The following is a 22,260-nucleotide window of genomic DNA, read 5'->3' as shown; positions in this document are numbered from 1 at the left end:
GGTTCTAATGTTCTCCAGGCAAACTATTTCCATGAGACCCATTTCTCAAACCAAATACAACATTTTTAGTGTCAAAATTTATCTATTGGTCACCTCTGCTTCTGAGCACTTCCACACAAGTAAAGGATGCTTTTATTATCATGTTTGTTTAAAGCTCACTGAGATTCTCACCAGGAAATAGCACAATTTTTACATAGACTACAGAAAAAAAAAGGTTACATCCATGCTGCACATTCATGTTGTCAGCCCTTTTCATTTACTCCCTCACATACTAAAATATGAGCCAAGAAATGCCAGACACTGAAGATATGGTAGTTTAAAAAAACAGCCGGATGCAGTGGCATGGGCCTACAGTTTCCGTTACTTGGGAGGCTGAGGCAGGAGGGTCACTTGAGCCCAACAATTTGAATCTAGCCTGGGCAACATGGCAAGACTCTGTCACTTAAAAAAGCAAAACAAAGCAAAAACAAAAACCTAACCTCAGCTTCACTGCACGTACAAAATCCAAAATCCAAACAAGACAGGCTTTGAGCAAGTCATCACAATGGGCATCATGTGTGCGCGATGGGCATCACTCTAAGAGACGTGGAGGCTGCTATGGGAGCATAAAGCAGAGGAGCCAGGGCAGAGGCCAAGAAGGTACCCCTCCACCCCATCCCAGAAGGTGGTTTCAAGCTGAAACCTAAGGCACAAGCAGGATGTTAGACTAATGAAGACGAGGAAGAAGGTCTGCAGACAGTAGAGAATGTGTCTGCTGCCCAGAAAAACTGAGAGAGCACAGCTTGTTCTAGGAACTGAAAGAAGTAAAAAGTTCTCAGACACAAAGCTAAAGATGGAGATAGTGGTCAGATGAAAGAGAGCCTTGAAAGATGTTTTAGGGACTGTGGGCTAAGGACTAACGTGAATCTTATCCTAAGGGCAATGTGAAGCCAAGGATCAAACTCGAGGGGAGCAAGACCAGAGGCAGGGAAACCACATAGGAAGCCATTTCAGCAATCCAATGGAGAGATGACAGTAACCTGGTCTAGGGTAGAGGAGGAGGATTCGGGGAGCAGACAGACCTAGGAAGTATTTAGGATGCAGAATCAATACGACTTCCTACTTTGATATAGGAAACAAAGGAGAGAACGGAGTTAAGGATACCACATGGATTCCTGGCTTAGAAAACTTGGTAGAAAGCACTGTGAATTTAAGGAGACAGAGAAAACTGCAAGATGAATGAGACCGGCATGGAGGTGGGAAAGATGGGTGCCTCAAGGACCCTACCCTGTAACTGATGTATTGGTTGCTTTGATGCCCACCACACTAAACCTCATCAACATCTCACAGATTCAGTAAAGGCACACCTGGCTGGGATGAATGTACCTTACCCTGGTCCTTTCTCTGGAAGATCCACCTCAGCTGACAGTGGACTATAGACAGGAATGCTGACATCGTAGCCTTGCCGGTAAGTCCACGTAGAAAAGCCGCCACCAGCCAACAGGGCCCTGAAAGCAAAGTATTTTGTTAAACGATGAGAAAGAAAGGACTTTATTCTGATACACACTGTGGAGAGGAACAGGAATTACTGAGTCTTTATTATCAAAACCAGCTAATGTTTACAGAGTCAGTTTTCTACAAAGACAATGCCTTATACACGCATCTCGGGACCATCAGCTGCGTTCTATCCTTGAATCACCAGCCTTCCCCCGGGGTCCTAAATACCCTTTCCTTACTTCCCAGTTTTTGAAACACATCATAGCCCAGAGGACACCTTATGGACAGCCTCTCTGCTACCTCCCTCAGATCCCATTCACCTCTCCCTAGTCATACTTTATAAATAAACACATTTACAATAACAGAAATAACAGTTCTGCATGGGAAGACTGGTTGGGGAAGTCATTTACCAACCACTGGCTAGAATCTCAGAACACAATGGTCCTGGAAAGCAGTGGTGGCCAGAAAGTATCACATCTCACATCGCTTACACCCCAGCCTCTCTCCAATCCCTGCCTCAAGCAGTTCTTTCCACCATCATCTCAGAGTTACATGTCAATCATGTAGCCTCCACCAGCTCTCACTGTCCATTCCAGCTACTTAGTCTTATTAACCCAATTCCCTATACAGGAAGCAGAACCTAGAATTAAACCCTCAGTGCTTCTCTTGCAGTTTGCTTGTACTAGCTGTTACTCTCCTTAATTAGAAAACAGTGACCACATTGTTTTAACTGGATCCAGCAAGTAGTACAATGACACTTCATCAGAGAAAGGAAGCAGGTGTATATCACACCAACTTTTACTGTTATTCTCTCCCAGGACCCCAAACCCATCGAAATCACTTTCTAGGGCAACACACACTACAAAGTCTGAGCCAAGATGTCTCAACTGAGAAACCACATTTTTTGCAATATTGATTGCTACCAATCCCCTCCCTGCCCTGATGACAACCTACATTCCCTTCTAACATGACCAGTTTAGGTTCAAAGATTTTCAAACCACCCCTGGAAATCCCACTCTGTTTGTTTAAGCTTTATGAAACCAAGAACTGGTGAGTGAGGTAACTTGCAGGCTAAAAACTTCTCCAGCTGCCGGTCTACTCTGTAAAACGTAATAACTATCCTTAGTACCAACATACGGTCTTATTTTTCCTGATTATCATGCAGCACTGAAACCATCCAACATGAACTTGGGCAGGTTCCATGACCATGATGGCAAGCAGACTCTATGGGCCCCATGGCCTTTGTGCAGAGAAGCAGACACGGATGCAATATTCAGGCACCAGGCAGTCCAGGTAAGCCAGGGTCGTGGGTGATTAGGCTATTACACTCACAGCCCCAGAGGAGAAGTGGGTGTGTATGTGCAGAGAAAGGAAGCAGGTGTATATCACATCAACCTTTACTGTTATTCTGTCCCCGGGGCCCCAAACTTGTTATTCTGTTCCAAGGGGGTTAAGGTGAATGTTCAGCACTGGCAGTAGGAAAGCAGCAATCAGAAGCATGCCTTACGCTGAAGATCATCCACATGCAATCTGTTTGTCATCTCAAAAAGAGCCACGACTGCAATTAGTCAAACTGGCCTCATGCCAGCCCTGCTACTGGCATGTACTCTAAGGCACTGTATCTTCTTCTGCCAAGGTCTCCATTACATTATAATGGAGAAAATATTGTAAGCATCCCTTGCTTTACAGAACACATGGTTTACATTGACTGAAAAGTGAATTTCTGAACAGCACATTCTGTTTTCCCATTATGTATCCCCAAATCAGAGATTAGTTCCAAAGCTGCAAGAGACTGAAAAGAAAACCTGCAGCTAAAGAAGTATTAATATGATGATCTGACTCAGGTCAGGCCAAGTATTATATCACTGGAGGTGCTCTCCAGCATTTTTAGCACTTTGCAGGGCTGCCTGATTCTGGGACGTCTCCTCTGACACTGAGCCTTCCTCTCCACGGCCTTGTATTCTCCACCCTCCCTAACTCAGTGTTCTGCATGTTTTCTCACAGTTCTCCTCCTGCTATCTAAGTATTCACAGTGCCTAAACACAGTGAGGCTGCAAGTTTATCCTTTGCTTTCCTTTAAACCATGCATGGAATCAGGCCTGCAAATTCCTCAAATATAAAGCTTCAGGTTTTGCACAAAACAAAACCCAAAAAAGCAGACCGATTCTATCGGTCATCCTTATTTGTTCACTGAGTCAAACAAACTGTAAAACAATATTTGTGAGACAGGTAAACATGAGCAAAGGCTAGATATTTAGTGACTATTTGGTGATATGGAAAAATTATTGTTAATTTTCTTAGGTATGATAATAGTATTATAGTCAGTTACATTTTTTGAAAAGGCTGTATCATGCAGAGATTCACACAATATTTACAGATGCAAGGATCTGATGTCTGGCATTTGTTTCTAGATAATCTAGCGGAGGTGGAGGTAGATGAGAGTAAGGATGAAACAAGACGGGCCTCAAGCTAATGATCGAAGCTGGACAGAGGATATGTGGTGTTCACTGTACTAGTCTCGCTTCTTTATATAGGTGTGAAATTTTCCATAACAAGTTTAAGTAAATAAATAAACACCCACATAAAAGTAGAAATGTGTGAGATATTTGCAAAGAAAGGATAAGAAATCCAAGGTAGTAACAGTATTACAGAACACATCTGAGAAAACTAACATCAGTTAAGTCATTAAAAGATGTATAAGTCATGAAATATGCTCCTACTCAAGTTAAAATAAAATGGGTTTGTATGTGTGCTTGTGTCTAAATCCATAGAAAAAAGACTAGAAAAACACATCATATTTTAATATAAGTATCTTTCAGGAAGGGAGTGAAAACAGAGGAGGGAATCAAAGCAGGTTTTTACGTTTTACTCTTTATACACTTGCATGCTGTTCGACCCTTGCACAAAGTATATATGTATCATGTGTATGGATTTTTTTTTAATTGAAAGAGAAATAAAAACATTTAAGCAGCATTAAAAAAAAATTCACTGAGCAGACATTTCCCTTCAGTCCAGGTCCTTGTACTGTATTTCCTTAAGTAAAATAATTTTTAAATAATCACACCTATGCTTTTGAACTTTAGGAGATCTTAAAGCAGTCTAATCTAGCCCATCTGTTTTCTAATTTCCAAACAATCTGACATGCAGCTCCTGTAAAACCATTCTGCATTCACAGTTCTTGCCTCCTTTGAATCCAGGAGCAAGGATGAAGGATAAGAAAAATTAACAAACCAATCTACTATTCCTTACCCCAACAAGAAGGCCACCTAAGTTTCAAAATGAAATTTCCCACATGCAAAGATAAAGGACTAGATGGTGATTCATTACCTGCTATAGGATTGGCTATAATCACTTACAAAAATTCATGCATAGGAAAAACTATTTAACCTTCCTGATCCTAACACCTAAACACTGGCATGTACTCACACTTTCTCCTGTCTACTTGACACCTTCCTGCAGACAAATGAAATCGCATTTAACATGTGCACTTGATAAAAATAAAATCCAACTCCCATGCAGATGCATATACCAAAATGTCAGCAAAAAGTGAAATGACCCAAACAGAAAGAAGCCCTTCTGAAAAAAAATCCAGAACTGGAGATGGAGACTCTGCATTCCTAACAGCTCTTTTCCTTCCCTTCTCTGTTCTCCAAAGTTATTTCACTTCCCCAGAACAACCAAATCCATAAAACAGTAGCCCACTCAGGAACAGGCACACCTTCTCTGGGGCTGAGAGCCAAATCCGGAATTACCCTGTGTTCAGCCACTTCCTACAGCATTTGTGCACCCGGACTGCCCTCTATCGTCCAAAACGGTCTCTACACCAAAGCTGAAGGGTGGTCCTGGAGTGTTTGTCTTGTCTAGTTATAATTATATTTCCAGACAGAAACTCAAAACTGACTTTAGATAATCACTTAATGCAAAGAAGGTTTAGATTTAATCTTCTGGGGAAAAGGAATACTAAGTGTCGATTTTCATAAATTATAATGTTAGCCTCTAACAAGTTGAGAATTAGCCTCAGGCTGTTCTCAGGCTAATACCTCAGGCTGTTACCTTTTCAGTTAACAATGAGTTTAAGAGTTAAACACCAACTGTAATAAGACTGGTGATAAACAAGTTTAGGTGAACTGTTAACAATTCTATACCTTGAGCATTGCCCGCGAGGCTTATATATTGCGCCCCAACTTTCTACTTTCCTCAAAGCCTTGAACCCAGCACTAAGAGAGGTCCCTTAAGTAGCACCTCATACCAGAGCTTTCCAAGAAAGCTCATACCAAAATCTTTCAGTCAGTGATGAAAGGGCAGATAAATACAGTGAGTGAACTCAAAGTCACTCTCAGGCAGTCATGGCCACCCCATACCACATCTGCCTATTTGGAAGGTTTTTCTAGAAGGAACGAAAGGCAAGAGGGGCGAATAATGAAGGCAGGCAGGCAGGGAGGGAGGGAGGGACGGACAGAAAGAACCCTACTGACTGAAACAACAGAAAGTAAATGAGAATCAGCGTGCCCCCATTACCCTCTACATTATAGGCTTTGGGTATCACTTTTACATATCCACGCTACCTTCTCTCAGTAAGCTGTGCATCTACTTGTGGCAAATGCTCCTGAATTCAGAGAGAACTAGCACAAGCCTGTCACACTTTTGGGGGCTGGATGTGTTACACTCAGAAGTGCACAATCCAGAGTGGGAAAACAGTTTTAGAGGCTATGCCAGGACATAAGCCCTAACTGGTTTTCCATAAAAGATTTAAGCACTTCTAAATCTTCAGGAGGAAAATACTTACGACAATTTTCTAGTTTAATAAACAATTCTGATTACAAAGTATGTGGTAGATTTAGGAATATAATTTCACATGAACAAAATGATCTTGAACCCATCATAAGGACAGCCCCAAATATGCCTCCTACCTGTCTCTGGGGACATCCAGGGCTGTGTTATAATCTGGGGGACCTCCAGGCAACATGTTGAACAACAGGTGATTCGTACCTCGATCCCACCTGTCAAGAAATTTAAAATGTAGGAGAATTAATGTGTCAACTATGAAAAGACAAGAGTCAGTTACTAGACAACAAGTACCAAGGATCCCCAAGCCCAAATAGGGCCGCTTCTCAGGTATGCAAAGCAAACTCCTGGAAATCCCAACAGCACATCAGACACAAGTCTGGCTCCATGACAGGGAAAAATGAACGCACGTGTACTTCAAGCTTGTCCCATACAGACCTGCTTCTAATAATGAAAAGTTGAAAACTACCCAAATGTTCACCATTTGGTTAAAGAAACACAAAATACATTAGAGAAGCCTGGTTAAATATATGGTAGAACGTCTGCAAAATGGAATACTATGCAACCTTAAAGTTATATAGTAAAAGAACATAAAATTATGTCATAATTTGGAAATATATTCATGATATATTAAGGGAAAAAGCAAAAGAGTATGTACTGTGTGATCCCATTTGGAACAAAACATTTATATACACATGTGTATGTGTATTTTTAGTAACATCAAAATATTAATAATGTTTATCTCTTAGAGGAAGGATTTCAGAATGAATCTTAGATTCTTCTTTTTGCTTACCTGTATTTTCAGATTTCTTACAGTGAATGTGTATTATGTAAGTGCTAAGAGGAGGTGGTAGCATATTTAGATTTAAAAGGAAGAATAAACGAAGAAGAGCCACGCTTAGTTTGGAAACTCTAAGAGGCTGGGAACCCACAGCAGTAGTGCCGGAGATGGCAGACTACTCTTCACGGGCACACAGGCAGATGCTGCCACACAGGCCTCATGCTGCAAGTCAGTCCCTCCAACACACCCCGTCCTGCAAGAAGACAGCATCAGGAAACCAACTCAAGAGCAGAAGCATTCCCATCCTTCCCTTCCCTTTAGTTCCCTGAGGGCCACTCAAGTATCTCCTGGGTGCTGGGCTGTATGAGTGTGAGATACCTAGAGAGCTGGGCCAACGCTTGTGCTGTCTCCTTGATGCGCAGTGTGTTCTGGTTAAGCACATCGATGGAGGGAACAAACAGACAGGCCCGGTTGATGTCATCAGTGTAGTAGTCACTGTCTGAGATGGCCATGAGCAGTTCATTATACTCCCGGGAGATGGCGTTGCTGACAGAGACGCCAAAGTCATCCACGTACTTTTTCAGAGCATAGATATACACCTTGATTTTGTTCTTTGGGTTGAAGCCACAGCGATAGACATCAAAACACGTGTGCATTCTGCAACTGAGATCCCCCCGCTCTGGGATGGGACTGTCGGCTGGCAGCCTGACAACCGGCACATCACGGATGCTGCGCTTCTCTACATTCCAGTCATTTGAGGACTCGATAGAATGGGGCCAAAACTGAAACATGCCAGTGGCAATGAGGCCCAGGAGGACAATGGAGAATAGGGTGATATAGTAGATTCGGTGCTTGGTCTTCATTCTTGGGATGAGGGCAGGACCCCGGATATTATACTTGACCGACGCACACATAATGACACAGACAGCCTCTTCCTCACACTCCTGGTCACCAGGGAGAGAAATAAGAAAAACCAAGTATTTAGGATGGCAAATGACACTTGAAAAGACTATTCAACCTTTTTTTTTTGGTTTTTTTTTTTTTTTGAGACAGGGTTTCACTCTGTCACTCAAGCTGGAGTGCAGTGGTGCAATCTCAGCTCACTGCAACCTTCACCTCCCCAGGCTCAAGCAATCCTCCCACTTTGGCCTCCCAAGTAACTGTGACCACCACGCCCAGCTAATTTTTTGCATTTTTAGTAGAGAAGGAGTCTTGCCATGTTGCCCAGGCTGGTCTTGAACTCCTGAGCTCAATCTATCAGCCTGCCTCGGCCTCCCAAAATGCTAGGATTATAGGTATAAGCCACCACGCCCAGCCTCTACTTTTAATGTACCTATTTCTTTCCCTTAAGTGGTGTGGTGAAATAACAAAAAGGGACTTTGGACACTTCTTATAAACATTTAGAAATATATATCTAGATATATGAATAAATAGTATATAATGTATTTAATATTTAATACTGCATATATTTAACATAAATATTAATTCATAATATAAAATATTACTATACCCTATCAATATACATTTACTTAAAGCAGAAGCTGGCAAATGTGGGACTCTGGGAAGGAGGGCTCTGACCAAGGCAGAAAAATAAAAAGTGGAATAGCAAAAGACAGTTATTTTATTTCAAAACACTTGCTTAACATAAAATAATGATTTAACTGGACAAACTGAAGCTTCATCATTCCAAAATCTGTTTTCAGCCATGTGCGGTGGCTCACGTCTATAATCCCAGCACCTTGGGAGGCCAAGATGGGTGGATCACCTGAGGTCAGGAATTCAAGACCAGCATGGCCAACATGGCAAAACCCGTCTCTACTAAAAATACAAAAATTAGCCAGGCGTGGTGGCATGCACCTGTAATCCTAGCTAGTTGGGAGGCTGAGGCAGGAGAATTGCTTGAATCCAGGAGGTGGAGGTTGCGGTGAGCCGAGATCGTGCCACTGCACTCCAGCCCAAGTGACAGAGCAAGACTCTGTGTCATAAAAAAAAAATCTGTTTTCGTTCACTTATTCATTCAAACCATTATTGAGCACCCATCATGTACTGTGAAGAAAACAAAGATGAAAGCAAAGACCCTACTCTAATGAGGGAGAGAAAACAAAGCTATAACAAAAGGCAGAATGTAAAAACACCACTAGGAAAGTATCGATTAAGTACAAAAGGATATCAATAAGAAAAAAAATTAATCTTTCATCTTCAAATAAAACATATAGTGATGATTTATAATGAAGGTGATAGTTGCATTTAGATAAATGGAAGAAATGAAGAAAGGAATGGGGTAGGAGAGACAAAGGGAGGGAGGAAGAGGAAGAGAAAGAGAGAGAAGGGAGAAAGGGAGGAAAAGGGCCAATGTGGTAGATTCATTTACAAAGACGAACACCAACAGTTCTTTCCATCCCTGAATTTGCATGGTACTTCTCCAAACAAAATGTAGAATCCATGTCCCTTCCCCATGAATCTAGGCTAGCTTTATGATTTGCTTTGACCAAGAAAATGTGGCTGAAGTGATGTTTTGGGATTTTTGAGCGCAAGACTTGAGAGGCCCTATACAGTCTGCCTTTGCACTCTTCGAATCCAGCCGCCACGCTCTAAGGAAGCTGAGCTCCCAGTGGAAGGCAACCTGCCCCAGTGGACACGGAGATCTCAGTCAAAACCATTAGGGAAGAGATGAGCCATCCCCACCAAGTTCTGCATAGATTCCACAATCATCAGCAAACAAATGACTGTTGTTGTTTAAAGCTTCTAAGTTTTGGGGTGGTTTGTCATACAGCTATAGATATATAAAACAGCCAATAAGCATTATTGACTGAGATGTAAAGAAAATTTGTAGTCCTCAGCTAAAAATGTAGAGTTCCCATGTAGACCACATTTTAAGATCCTTACCAAACAAGCTTCTCCTATATGATTCCCAGATACTGTTTCGGGGGAGGGCAGAGCCTTGAGTGTGGCTGCATCATCTGCCACATACTTACCATGTTACTGCAACAAGCTATTTTGGCATCCTGCATGTCAAAATACCAATCCACAAAAAGACAGCTGGGCACGGTGGCTCATGCCTATAATCCCAGCACTTTGGGAGGCCAAGGCAGACAGATCACCTGAGATCAGGAGTTCAAGACCAGCCTAGCCAACATGGTGAAACCCTGTCTCTACTAAAAATACAAAAATTAGCCAGGCATGATGGCAGACACCTGTAATCCCAGCTACTTGGGAGGCTGAGGCAAGACAGTCACTTAAACCTGGGAGGCGGAGGTGCAGTGAACCAAGATTGTGCCACTGCACTCCAGCCTGGGCAATAGAGCACGACTCTTTCTCAAAAAATAAAATAAAATAAAAATAAATAAACAAAATGGTATCATTCTACTCACGGATCTTTCAGGAAAGCTATTAATATAATGGGAAGTAACTGAAAAGCTCATAGACCATCTTAGAGTTATCAACCATTTTTGCTTCGGATAAATGGAGCTCTCCCCATCAGTGCCCACATGGTAAACTGCTTCCTGCCTAGCGAGCTGAGTATTGCCAAGCTTGAATGTTGCAATCACTTTCAGTTTTGGGGGTAAAATATGCTAAATGGTCATGAATCATTTCAAGTCATATCTCTCTAAGACCAGAAACTGGAACATAACAAGGAATTTGCCTATCATTGACTAATACATGAAAATTCATACATTTTGAGCTTAAAAGATTATCATCTTTGGAGTATATACATCAGTCACTCAATATATTCTAATTGTTCTATGACAGAAATGTGGCATGACAGCGATTTCACTTTTTCTATCATTCTAACAGTCAGCAGAATATTCCTGCCTGCTCCCATCCCCTACCAGCTGCAGGCCCACCCTATGGTATGGCTTCCTTGCCATTCTGCATATCCCTCCTGGAGTTTGAAGACAGGAAGTTTTGGGACAAATGCAGGCAAGGAGCTGCCCTCCGCTGGCCCATGTTAGAACTTCCCAAGAAGCTCTCAAGGTCTATGTGTATACTTGAATCAGTGGTTCCCCAACACCTGAAGGGTAAGAAGCACAAGAGTTTGTTAAAACAGATTCCTTGGCCCCACCACTGGAGGCTGTTATCAGTAAGTTTAAAATAGGGCCACAGAATATGTCATTTAAAAACAAGCTCCTCACGTATTTTGTGCCATCTGGTTTTAAACCTTTATTAATATTAGACAAACTACCCTTTAATAGTGTTTTTCAAAACTTTTTTTAAACTAAAATTGACAGTAAGAAACATATGTTATATTGTGACCCAATATAGACAGATATATATATGTGTGTATATGGATATTTTAAATAAAGTTTCAAAAAACAACATTTAAGCTATGTACTGTGAGTACACAGTGTTAGCCACAGAACACGCAATGAACCCTCCATTTTTCTACTCTGTTATTCTATTGCTTTTAAAAAAATCTGGCCATAACCTACTAGATCAATTATACCACCCAATAATGGGTCCTCCATAGCTTGAAAAATAGCTTCTATGTATGACAAAATTGAGGTTAAGGGAACAAAAACTGTATTCACACATGAGCTTTACAAATCTTTATGAGTTGCAGATTAACTATAAAAAAGACATATCACAACAAAGTAAAACCAAAGATAACAGAAGAAAATAATAAATAAAAGCACAGAAATTAATTAAAAAACAAAATAGAAATGGTCAACAAGGCTAAAAGTTGTTTGTTTAAAAACAGACTAATAAAATTCTGGTAAGATTAATCAAGAATTCAAGGAAAAAGGTGCAAATAAATACCTTAAAAGGGGAACATAACTCTAAATGCTGCATATATTTAAAAGATAAGATGGTATCAATGAATTTATGCCAGTACATTTGAAAACTCAGATAACATGGAAAAATTATTTTAAAATATACTTACCAAAAGCATCTCAAGGAGAAACAGCAACTCTGAGTAGCTCTATAACATTAAAGACACTGAATCAAACGTTTAAAAATCTTCCTATAAAGAAAATTCCAGGCCCAGAAAATTTTCCAAGTTCTACCAAATATTCAAGAAATAATAATTCCAATTTTCCACAAATTATTCCAGAGTTCAGAAAAAAAAGAGGAAACACTCCAAAGCTCAGTTTAGGAGGCTAGCAAATGCTTCATACCAAAATCTTAGAACACTGGTTCTTGAAGTATGCTTCAGGCACCCCAGGCCCTTTCAAAGGGCTTATACTAGTTTAATATTGACATTTGCTTTATTCACTTCCATTTTCCAGAGGCTACATGACGTATGACACTGCAACAGACTGAATGTAGAAGCCGATGGGATAATCCAACTGTGTTTTGTTAAGTTTTTCCAAAAATGATAAAATACATCAATTCACAGACTCAAGATGCTCAACTCAGAACATATATATATATATATAAAGAAAATGCTACCTAGATATATCAAAGCCAAACTGCTAAAAAGAAAGTTAAAGAAGAATATTAAAAGCAGCCAAAGGGGAGAAAAATCTATTCAAGGTATATCTTAAAACTAAATGTAAAAGGAAAAACTATAAAATATTTAGAACACAATAGAGAATATCAATGACATCTGGCAGAGAATGATTTCCAAAACACAAAAACCACAAACCATTAAGAATTTTCCATCAAAAACACAATAAGGAAGTAAAAAGACAAGCTGCAAGCCTGAAGAATATATTTCCAGCACATATAAGCAACAGGGACTTGCAACCAGAATAAACTGTATGAAGCAATAAGAAAAAAACAAACAAAAAGAAAACAAAACAAACAAAAAACAGAAAACACACTTAAACAGGAATTTCACAGAAAAGGCAAAAAAGGCACATAAACATATAAAAAGATGTTTAGTCTCCTTAATGGTCATGGAAAGTAAAACCACAATGAGACCTATACCCAACAGCATAGGCAAATCAAGAGTCAAACACCACCAAGTATTGTTGGAGAAGATACGGAACCACAGGAACTGACTCCAGAGTCCCAAGTGGCCTCAGCAGAAGGAAGAGGGAGCTGACACTCACTATGTTAGTCTTAAGTATCACATTTTGCTTGCTACCTGTCATAGTTTGACTCCCCTCCTACCCCCGACCCCATGCAAAAAAAAAAAAAAAGAGAGAGAGACAGAGACAAAGACAGGAGTGCAAGTAGTCTACTTACTTGGGAGGTGATCTCAGAAAGCCACAGTGAGGGAGCAAGGAGACAGGCAACAGGGCAAAGCCAATAAAAAGTGTGTTCTTAGGCTGGTTACTGCAGTGGGCAACAGGGGCTCCTAAGGCTACCAGGAGCCTTCTGAAGACTCATTTAGAATACAGCTGGTCCCTAAGCAGGATGGGAGACTAGAGCACCTGTCTGCAACACCTATCCACTATTGGTTGAGGGTTGCCTGGTACTGTTATCAGCCCGAACCCTATATTCAACAGCCATATAAAGGTCTAAATATTATACTTTCTTTGCTGTACAGCTATTCTGATAAAGATCTGCAGTTCCCTTGAGGAAGGATGGGAGAATGTCTGACTATACATGCAGGAATGTTGCAAGATCTTTCCCGAAAGAGATCCAGGCTCCCCTTCAATTCATGGGATATGGATCTAAGAAATGGCTCATGTCTGAACACAAGGGGAGAGATAGTGATTTTTCCATTGTAGCAGCTGACATCAATCTTCTACGTGCCAGCTCTTAATTTTTTTTTTTTTTTTACTGATTATACAAGTCAAGCAGCACCATGGTTAGCTGCCCAGCTTAGAAACACCATGCTCTATTCGCATCAGAGTGGGTCAAGATTCCCCAGTTGTGAGTCCAGCCTTGCTGCCCATTCTGGGCACTATGTCTACCTTGTCTCTGATGATTAACTGCCACCAACTGGCCTCCACTATCTCAGAATCCTATCATCCTCATTGATACTTGGGAACCTAGTTTCACAGTAACATCTCCTAAGGTCAATCTTGTCCTACAGAAGACAGCCAACACTGAGCTTCTCAAAGATGCAGGTCCCCTCACTGGGCATTCCACATTAGCAGAGTGAAAGGAATAGCCCTCCCAGGAAAACAGGCAGGAGGTGCAGGTGATTCCTTCCTCAATACTCTGCCAAGATAGTTCTGATGCCTCCACCGCATTTATTGCAGTCCAAAGTGACTTAACCTTAGCACTATGACATTTTAGGCCAGATAACTCTTTTTTGTGGGGAGCTATTCTGTACATTGGAGGTGGTTGAATAGCATCCCTACTCAGTAGAAGCCAGAAGCAACCTCCAGCTGTAACAACTAAAAATATATCCAGACATTGCCAAATATCCCTTGGGGAGGCAAAATCAGCCCTGGTTGCAAACCACTGGTATGGGTCGTTGTGTCCAAGCTTCAAGGAGCCTGCCCAGCCACATACCAAGACTGGCTCCAGCTGTCCTTGCTAGGTCACCAAATCCTGAATCATGAGAGAATGCTCACCTGTCAACAGGTTCTCTCCTCTCCAGCTTTATAGTCCACCAATACCCCCACCTTTGGTCCGACACCCTTAAGATTCTCCCCACCCCACCCCCAACCCACTGTGTTTCCTCAGTTTCTGCTGGTCCATATTAGCCAGGTCCTGCAACTCCTTAAGAAACTGCTTTCCTGCTCAGGCAATGCTGAGATCTGAGGGGAGGGGAAGGCAGATCTTGAGGAGCACAAGAATCATATGGGAGGCATCTGCCTCAAGTGAGAGCTCTGCACAGTGTCCAGGCAAGAAGAAACTGCTGTCCTCTGCATCAGAGAGGTGCTTACCTCTACTGGCCCAAGGGATCTGAGGAAATCTGGGAATTCAAACTTCTCGGTGCCTCCACCCAAATATCTCCATCCAGGTCTCAGGGTCTCACATCTTGCTACCATTGCCCTGACTTTAGCAGAGGCAACCTGTCAAGGCTGTGCATTCAGCTTCCTTTGCAATTCTGCCACATGTATAATTAAATTCTGGGCCCGACCTTCAACAGAGCCCACCCTCCAGCTGCAGGAGATGCGGCCATAGAGCCTTCTGTCTTTCACAATGAACCCTGAGTTCATGTCTGGCTGATCTGGGCATGGCATTCTCTTACCCCAAGGCTTCTAAGGAAAATAACAAGAGCCAGTCAACTCCACTATCCTTATCATTACCATTGTCCATACACTGCTCAAGTGCTAGAGCTACCATACTAGCCAATGCTTTTCCTTCCACCTGAGTCTCATCCTAAACCACTGGTGGTGACAGTCTTACTACAACTGTGATGTTAGAGAGTACCAGGGGTTACCAACACCTCAATTAATACTAGCAAAGAGGTCCTTGTTGCCAACCAAGGGTGAGTGATTCCATTTTCACAATACTATCTCACAGCCTGCTTTCTAGAGCCACTTCTAGTACCAACGACCTTGGTTTGTGCTCTGCCAAACTAAGAGAAAACAACTTGGGTGCAAGTAGCTTGCAAAAGGTGAATCCAGAAAGCCAGAGTGAGGAAGTAAGGAGAGGAGTCAGAAGGGTGCACACTTGAGCTGCTTACCAGACTGAGCTAGGCCACAATACCCAGTCCTTCTAGGATCCCTCTGGAGAAGCACGGAGAACACACTTCAGAGCTGTCCCTTTGGAGGGAAGCCACATCATTCAACAACCAAAGCCCACCCCGCACTGGCTGAGGGGTGCCCTCAGACACGTAAACTCCTCCATGCTTGTGAAGTGTGTCGACACAAGCTAAGCGAACTCCCACACATCTGTATCAAACTCTGAGGAATAAAAGCAAGCACTTGAGGTGGAATAAACAATAGAAGAAATGAGAGGGAAAGAATGAGAAAAGAAAGGGGAAAAGCCCCTTACTAAGCAGTGCTTTACAGAGAGAGGATCTTCCCTGTGAGCACCCACATCACCTTTCATACACTTCATTCTAGCACTTGCCACATTTTATGAATTGGTTAAGTATTTGCAAGTCTGTCTCCTCTACTGGTTGTGATTTTTCCTGTAATCAGTTGTTCATCTCTGCTCAGTATTCCTAGCATCTAATACCAAATCTAGAGCATATATTTAAGCCAGACGCAGTGGCTCACACCTGTAATCCCAGCACTTTGGGAGGCTGAGGCAGAAGAACCACTTGAGTTCAGCAGTTTGAGACCAGCCTGGGCAACATAGCGAGACCCTGTCTCTACTAAAAAATATAAAAATTAAGCCAGGCACAGTGGCTCACGCCTGTAATCCCAGCACTTTGGGAGGTGGAGGCGGGCGAATCACAAGATCAGGAGATCGAGACCACCCTGGCTAACACAGTGAAACCCCATCTCTACTAAAAACACAAAAAATTAGCCAGGCATGGTGGTGGGTGCCTGTAGTCCCAGCTACTCGGGAGGCTGAGGCAGGAGAATGGCATGAACCTGGGAGGCGGAGCTTGCAGTGAACCGAGATCGCGCCACTGCAGTCCAGCCTGGATGAAAGTGCGAGACTCCGTCTCAAAAATGAACAAACAAACAAAAAAAAAACCAAAAATTAGCCAGGTGTGGTGGTGCACAACTACACTCCCAGCTACTTGGGAGGCTGAGGTGGGAGGGTTTCTTGAACCCGGGAGGTTGAGGCTGCAGTGAGCCATGACTGCGTCACTGTACTCCAGTCTGGGCGACAATGGAGACCCTGTCTCCAAGGAGAAAAAAGAAAATAGAACATATTTAATATAAACATAAATATTTGTTGAACGAACAAATGTCTGTATCCTTCCCAGTTCCATAGGGGCAAACGGTTTAGCATCCAAGTTTTGAGTTATTATATGTGACAGCCTCTGACTATTATCTTTCCTAAATAGGAAGGAATTTCCAAAGGAGGAGGGGGAATGACTAGATATTTCCATAGACTCTGAATTTTCTGTACCCACCCCTGAACACCCTCCTCTCCCACCACCCACCATATGCAAACACATCCAAAGAGCACCATTACTTTCCCCATCCCTGCTTTTTTTTTTTTTTTTTTTTGAGACAGAATCTCTCTCTGTTGCCCAGGCTGGAGTGCAGTGGTGTCATCCTGGCTCACTGCAACCTCTGCCTCCTGGGTTCAAGCGATTCTCGTGCCTCAGCCTCCCAAGTCACTGGGATTACAGGCGCCCACCACCATCCCCGGCTAATTTTTTGTATTTTTTAGTAGAGACGGAGTTTTGCCAAGTTGGCCAGGCTCGTCTTGAACTCCTGACCTCAGGTAATCCACCTACCTCAGCCTCCCAAAGTGCTGAGATTACAGGATTGAGCCACCGTGCCCAGGCTGCACCCCTGCCTTTATAAACCTGTGCTATACTGGACCCCTTTTGTAAAACTGCCAGCCTAGACTGAAGTGACAGTGCTCCCGACTCAGGACACTCCAAACTCACCCCTGTAACACACAGAACCAATCCTCCCAAAACAGTTTTCACATGCCAAAGCACAGAGAGATGGAGTATCTCCAAACCATCATCCGAGGAAACAAGTCATAATCTTTCTGTCCAGTGAGACTGCTCCCTACCACCAAGAAGTTAAAATCCCTGGAAGATGACAGACTGAAAGGAATCTTCTACTAATGAAGGTTTATTCCATACAATACCATAACCTGGATCAAAACAAGAATTTCAGCCCTACAAACTTTATCACCTTGAAACACATCAAACCTGCCCCTGCAAAACACTGGAATCATCTGGCTAGCTGTCAAGCACTGAGTCACTGGAAAAGTCTTTTAACCCCAACCTATTGTGAGGATGAGATGCATTTTCTGTTCCTGGAATTATTTATTCCTAAAATTTGCCTGAATAACCTTTCCTTGGTGCTTCAGGTTATAGCCAATCCACTTAGTCCAATATTTTCAGTCACAGTCTCTTGTCATTTCAACCTTTTTATTTTATTTATTTATTTTTTTATTTTTTGAGATGGAGTCTTGCTCTGTCACTCAGGCTGGAGTGCAGTGGCACAATCTCAACTCACTACAACCTCAGCCTCCCAAGTAGCTGGGATTACAAGCGTGTGCTACCACATCCAGCTAACTTTTTTGTATTTTTAGTAGAGACAAGTTTTCATCATGTTGGCCAGCTGGTCTTGAACTCCTGGCCTCAAGTGATCCACCCACCTCGGCCTCCCAAAGTGTTGGGATTACAGGCGTGAGCCACCGTGCCTGGCCTCTTCTTAACCTTTTTAGAAAGGGCCTTACAGCTGAACTCCTGGGGCCACTGCCACACTGGATCTTAACCCAACCATTCCGAAAAACAGAGGAACCAAATACAAGCAAAAGCAAAAAAAGCCACAATTCATTGCCTTACTTGATAGGATTCTTTATAATTAAAGTTATGTCATGGCTAAATGCCCCTAAAAATTATTTTCAATTAAAAACAATGCCCTTTTAATCATGGGAATTATACCATAAGACAATGTGTGTCATTACATAATTAATATATAAATCTTACTAAGCACTTACTACATGCCAGGGTCTGTTTTAAGCACTTTATAGTGTTAACTTATTTAATCTTCATAATAGCACTATAAGCCAAGCTATTATTACCCTCATTTTACAGATGGGGATAGTACAACAGAAAGTTTAAGTACCTGGCCCAATATTACACAACTGGAAATGCCAAAGCTAGGATTCACAGCATGGCAGTCTGGCCCCAAAACTGATTATCCATTCATACCCTCACATGCAACCAGGAAGTCGGGGAAAGTGAATGATGGAAACTGAATCATCTATTTTATTACAGTGAATAGCCTTTGAGTTCTGAAAGTTAAAAACTAAGCCCAGTTAAAGTACATAGAGCACTTACCTGACTTACAAGAAGTTAAGACTTACAAGAAGAATTTAAATGTACATATTTCAAGACCATATCTTCACATAAATAAGTCAAGAACCTTTCTAGATTAGCATTGCCCAATCAGTAACACCAAGCAATTCTTTGATTCTCAAAATTGTGTGTTTAGATCAGGTTCCCACCGAATGTAACATAGCCCCAAACACCTCTGGACTTCAAGTTGAAGCCCAGAGCCAGTGTGCTTCTGGCCACCTAGTCCCGAGACTAACATGCCCCTGGCCCCGGCCCGACACACCCCCGGGCCACCTAGTCCCTGGCCTAACATGCCACCAGCAATCTAGTCCGCAGTCTAACATACTCCTGCCCCGTCCTGACAGGCCCCCGGCCACCCGGTCCCCTGCCTAACACGCCCCCAGCCACCTAGTGCCTGGCCCAACATGACCCCGGCCACCCAGTCCCCGGCCTAACACGCCCCCGGCCATCTAGTTCCCGGTCACCCAGTCCCCGGCCTAACATGCCCCCGACCACCCAGTCCCCGGCCTAACATGCCCCTGGCCCCTTCCCTACCTCGTCCCACGGCTTCTGGCACCGCAAGGGATGCCGCAGGCCACCACCGGACCCTGAGGCGCAGGACATCCCCCTGGGAGGAATCAGATCCCTGTGGCTGGCGGGAAGGTGGCAGCAGGAAGGGAGGGGTCACGGCGGAGGGCGGAGGGCGGGTCGCAGGAGGAAAGGAAGGAGCGGACTGGGGGCGAAGGTTGGCTAGGAGAACAGGTGGGTACCAAGATGCTGAAAGCGCGGCCGCCGCCGGAGGAGAAGGAGAAGCAGGAGTGGAAATCGGAGCGCTCCAAAAGCGGGCAGTCATTGTCACAGCCCCGGCGGGGCTGGGGGTGGCCTCTCGCAGCCCACGGGCCTCCACGGAGCCTCCGCGCGGCCGCGCTCCCTCGGCCCTTGTCCCGACCCAGCCGCGGCCCCCGGAGGCCCGAGCCCTCGCCTCAGCGCCCGCCCGGCCGCCGCCCTGGAGCGCCGCGCTTACCTCGGCCACGGCTGCCTCCCGCTCGGCCCCGAGCTTGGTCACCGGCTCATGCCGCGGGGCGCGGGCCACCTCCGCCCAGGTCGGATCGGTCCGAATCGCCAGCCGCCACCGCCAGGGCCGAGTCTGGGCTGGCGAGCAGCGAGCGAGGGGCCGGTAACCGGGATCCGGGCCGTCTGACACCGAGCGCACTGCGCATGCGGGAGCTGCCGGGCCGCGCCTCCTGCTGGACAGGAGGAGTCAGAGCACCGCTGCAGTGTTTTCCCAGGCAGGCGCGCTCAGGCTCCGCAGTGAAATGCTCAGACAGCCTCATTCATAATTAAAGAATCCTTAAACCCAAACGAGACACCACGCGTTGCTTATAAAACTAACAAATATGTAGACGTTTTATTATAATCAGTTCTGGTGAGCGTATAACATTCCTGGAGGGCAATTTGGTACTATCCATCAAACGGAAAATGCTGGTACCTTCATTCCAACAAGCTCTCTGTACGGAGTTTGCCCTATGGATATTCTCAACAATGTTTGTCAAAAATTTCCATGACAGCATTCTTTCTAATCATAGCGAAATGCTAGACACAATCGAAATAAATTATGGAATTTGATTGATTTGAATAATGTGAGATAGTGCAATATATTTGGGTAAGGAAATATCTCCAAGATATTAGTTAAGATCAAAGCGTAGTCCAAAACAGCGGGCAAGTACCATCACTTTTAGGTAAACTATGCATATGCAAAAACAAGAGGGAGAAATATATAAAGTAGGTGCTTATATTCAGGCATGTGTATAACTTTTTTCTGGAAGGAATGCAAGAAGAAATGAACAGCTTCAGGTGGAGTAGTTGTCGAGGCGGAAATGGAAGCATTTATGGCGAGGCAAGGTGGCTCACGCCTGTAATTCCAGCATTTGGGGAGGCCTAAGCGAGAGGATCGCTTGAGCCCAAGAGTTTGAGACCAGCCTGGGCAGCAGAGCAAGACCCCATCTCTACAAAAAATAAAAAGTTAACTAGGCATCGTAGCACACGCTTGTAGTCCCAACTACTTAGGAGGCAGAGGCAGGAAGATTGCTTGAGCCCAGGAGGTCAAGGCTGCAGTGGGCCGTGGTCGTGCCACTGCACTCCAGCCTGGGTGATAGAGCAAGACCCTGTCTCCAAAAAACAAAACAAAACAAAACAAAACAAAAACGCATTTTTGTTTTGTATCTTTCTCTATTATTTACATGATTTAGCCCTATACATGCACAGTAAAACCGCTGTCATAAAGCAGTAAGTGGAAACTAAAAAATTAAATTAAAATTCAGAGCGATGTTATTGAGAGGTTAATGAAATGACCCCTGGGCCTGCGATGTTGGTTTGGTAGAGTTGTGGGTCTGGCTACAGGATCCAAATCCCTTCTGGTCCCAGATGTACTTTGGCGCCATCTGGTGGAAGTTGTCACTGATAGCTTAAATATTCAAAGTGATGATTCTGAGACTAGATACCTACAGAGGCTTCCGGCAGCAACCTCGATTCCAGGGATATTTTTGTGAGTTAATGCCTGCTTGTCACAGATCTAGGGAGATTGGGATGAGAACATTCTGGGGATGGGACACTCATGTTCTGCTTCCCCACATCCAAGGGGGCATTGCTCTGCTTTCCAAATCAAATCCCCCCTGCAAATGATACAAAATGTAGCACACACCCACCCCATTTGAGAACTGGATGGGTGGAGAGCAGTGACAATCACCAGTGGAACTGTATCCAAATTTATCTTATCCCAGGGAATATTGTTTTCACTTTTTGAAATAAGTCAACAATACCTATCTGGTCTGGAAGATTGTGGCCTCTTTTTTTCTTCTCCATATTTATCTGTATTTTAAACATGTATGTTTTTAATTAATCCTTTGTTCTTTTATAAAATGAGAATTTGCCGTGTTAAAGAACTGTGTGAGGCACAGCCTCACACAATGCTGCCTATCTTCTTCATTTTTTATAACCTTAAACTTGCCTAATGCCTGGCATATAGTTAATTGCTCAATAAATAGTTGTTGAATGGAGAAAGGATGCCTAGACACTGGGAGGAGCTAACTAGAAATAAGACAATAAGATTATTCAAAGGAGAAGGTAAAAAGTGGCATAGAAGAATATAAACAAAATGCTACAGAATTCAAAAAAAAAAAAAAAGAGGTGACAGCCAGCTGGAAAAATCTAGGAAGAGTTCAATCAACAGTTGATATCTTTGTTTATCCTGGAGGATACTTAGTATTTTGACAAGCAGAGAGGTGAAAAGGGCATTCAAGGCAGAGAAAGAAAGTCATGAGCATGTGTTAAAGAAGGAAAAGCAGCTGGGCAGAATGGCTCACATCTGCAACCCCAGCACTTTGGGAGGCCGAGGCAGGAGGATCACTTGAGACCACAAGTTCAATACCAGCCTAGGCAAAAACGTGAGACCCCTATCTCTGCAAAAAAAAAAAAAAAAAAGTAATAAATAAAAATA

At 43.3% G+C, this 22,260-nt stretch overlaps 1 protein-coding gene across 4 annotated transcripts in view; it reads right to left on the bottom strand.

The window, feature by feature from the left end:
- Window positions 1-20,007, bottom strand: part of EXT2 (exostosin glycosyltransferase 2) — a 148,449-nt gene extending 128,442 nt beyond the window's left edge. Inside the window, exons 1-5 of one of the 4 annotated variants that reach the window (XM_034932427.3) lie at window positions 19,789-19,981; window positions 11,925-11,963; window positions 7,421-7,986; window positions 6,387-6,476; window positions 1,371-1,487 (exon numbers count right to left, since the gene is read on the bottom strand). In XM_034932427.3, the coding sequence (XP_034788318.1) occupies window positions 1,371-1,487; window positions 6,387-6,476; window positions 7,421-7,986; window positions 11,925-11,933 (782 nt within the window). In that variant the 5' untranslated portion in view covers window positions 11,934-11,963; window positions 19,789-19,981. Of the gene's footprint in view, window positions 1-1,370; window positions 1,488-6,386; window positions 6,477-7,420; window positions 7,987-10,887; window positions 11,758-11,924; window positions 11,964-19,319; window positions 19,447-19,788 lie in introns of those variants that run through there. The other 3 variants (XM_034932426.3, XM_003808219.5, XM_008960298.5) reach the window with 3 other exon arrangements.
- Window positions 20,008-22,260: the final 2,253 nt, after the last annotated feature.

Source organism: Pan paniscus, chromosome 9 (assembly GCF_029289425.2).
Source record: "Pan paniscus chromosome 9, NHGRI_mPanPan1-v2.0_pri, whole genome shotgun sequence".
Taxonomy (NCBI): Eukaryota; Metazoa; Chordata; class Mammalia; order Primates; family Hominidae; genus Pan; species Pan paniscus.
Note: the sequence above shows the minus strand (reverse complement) of the source record. Positions and strands in the feature narration are given on the sequence as shown.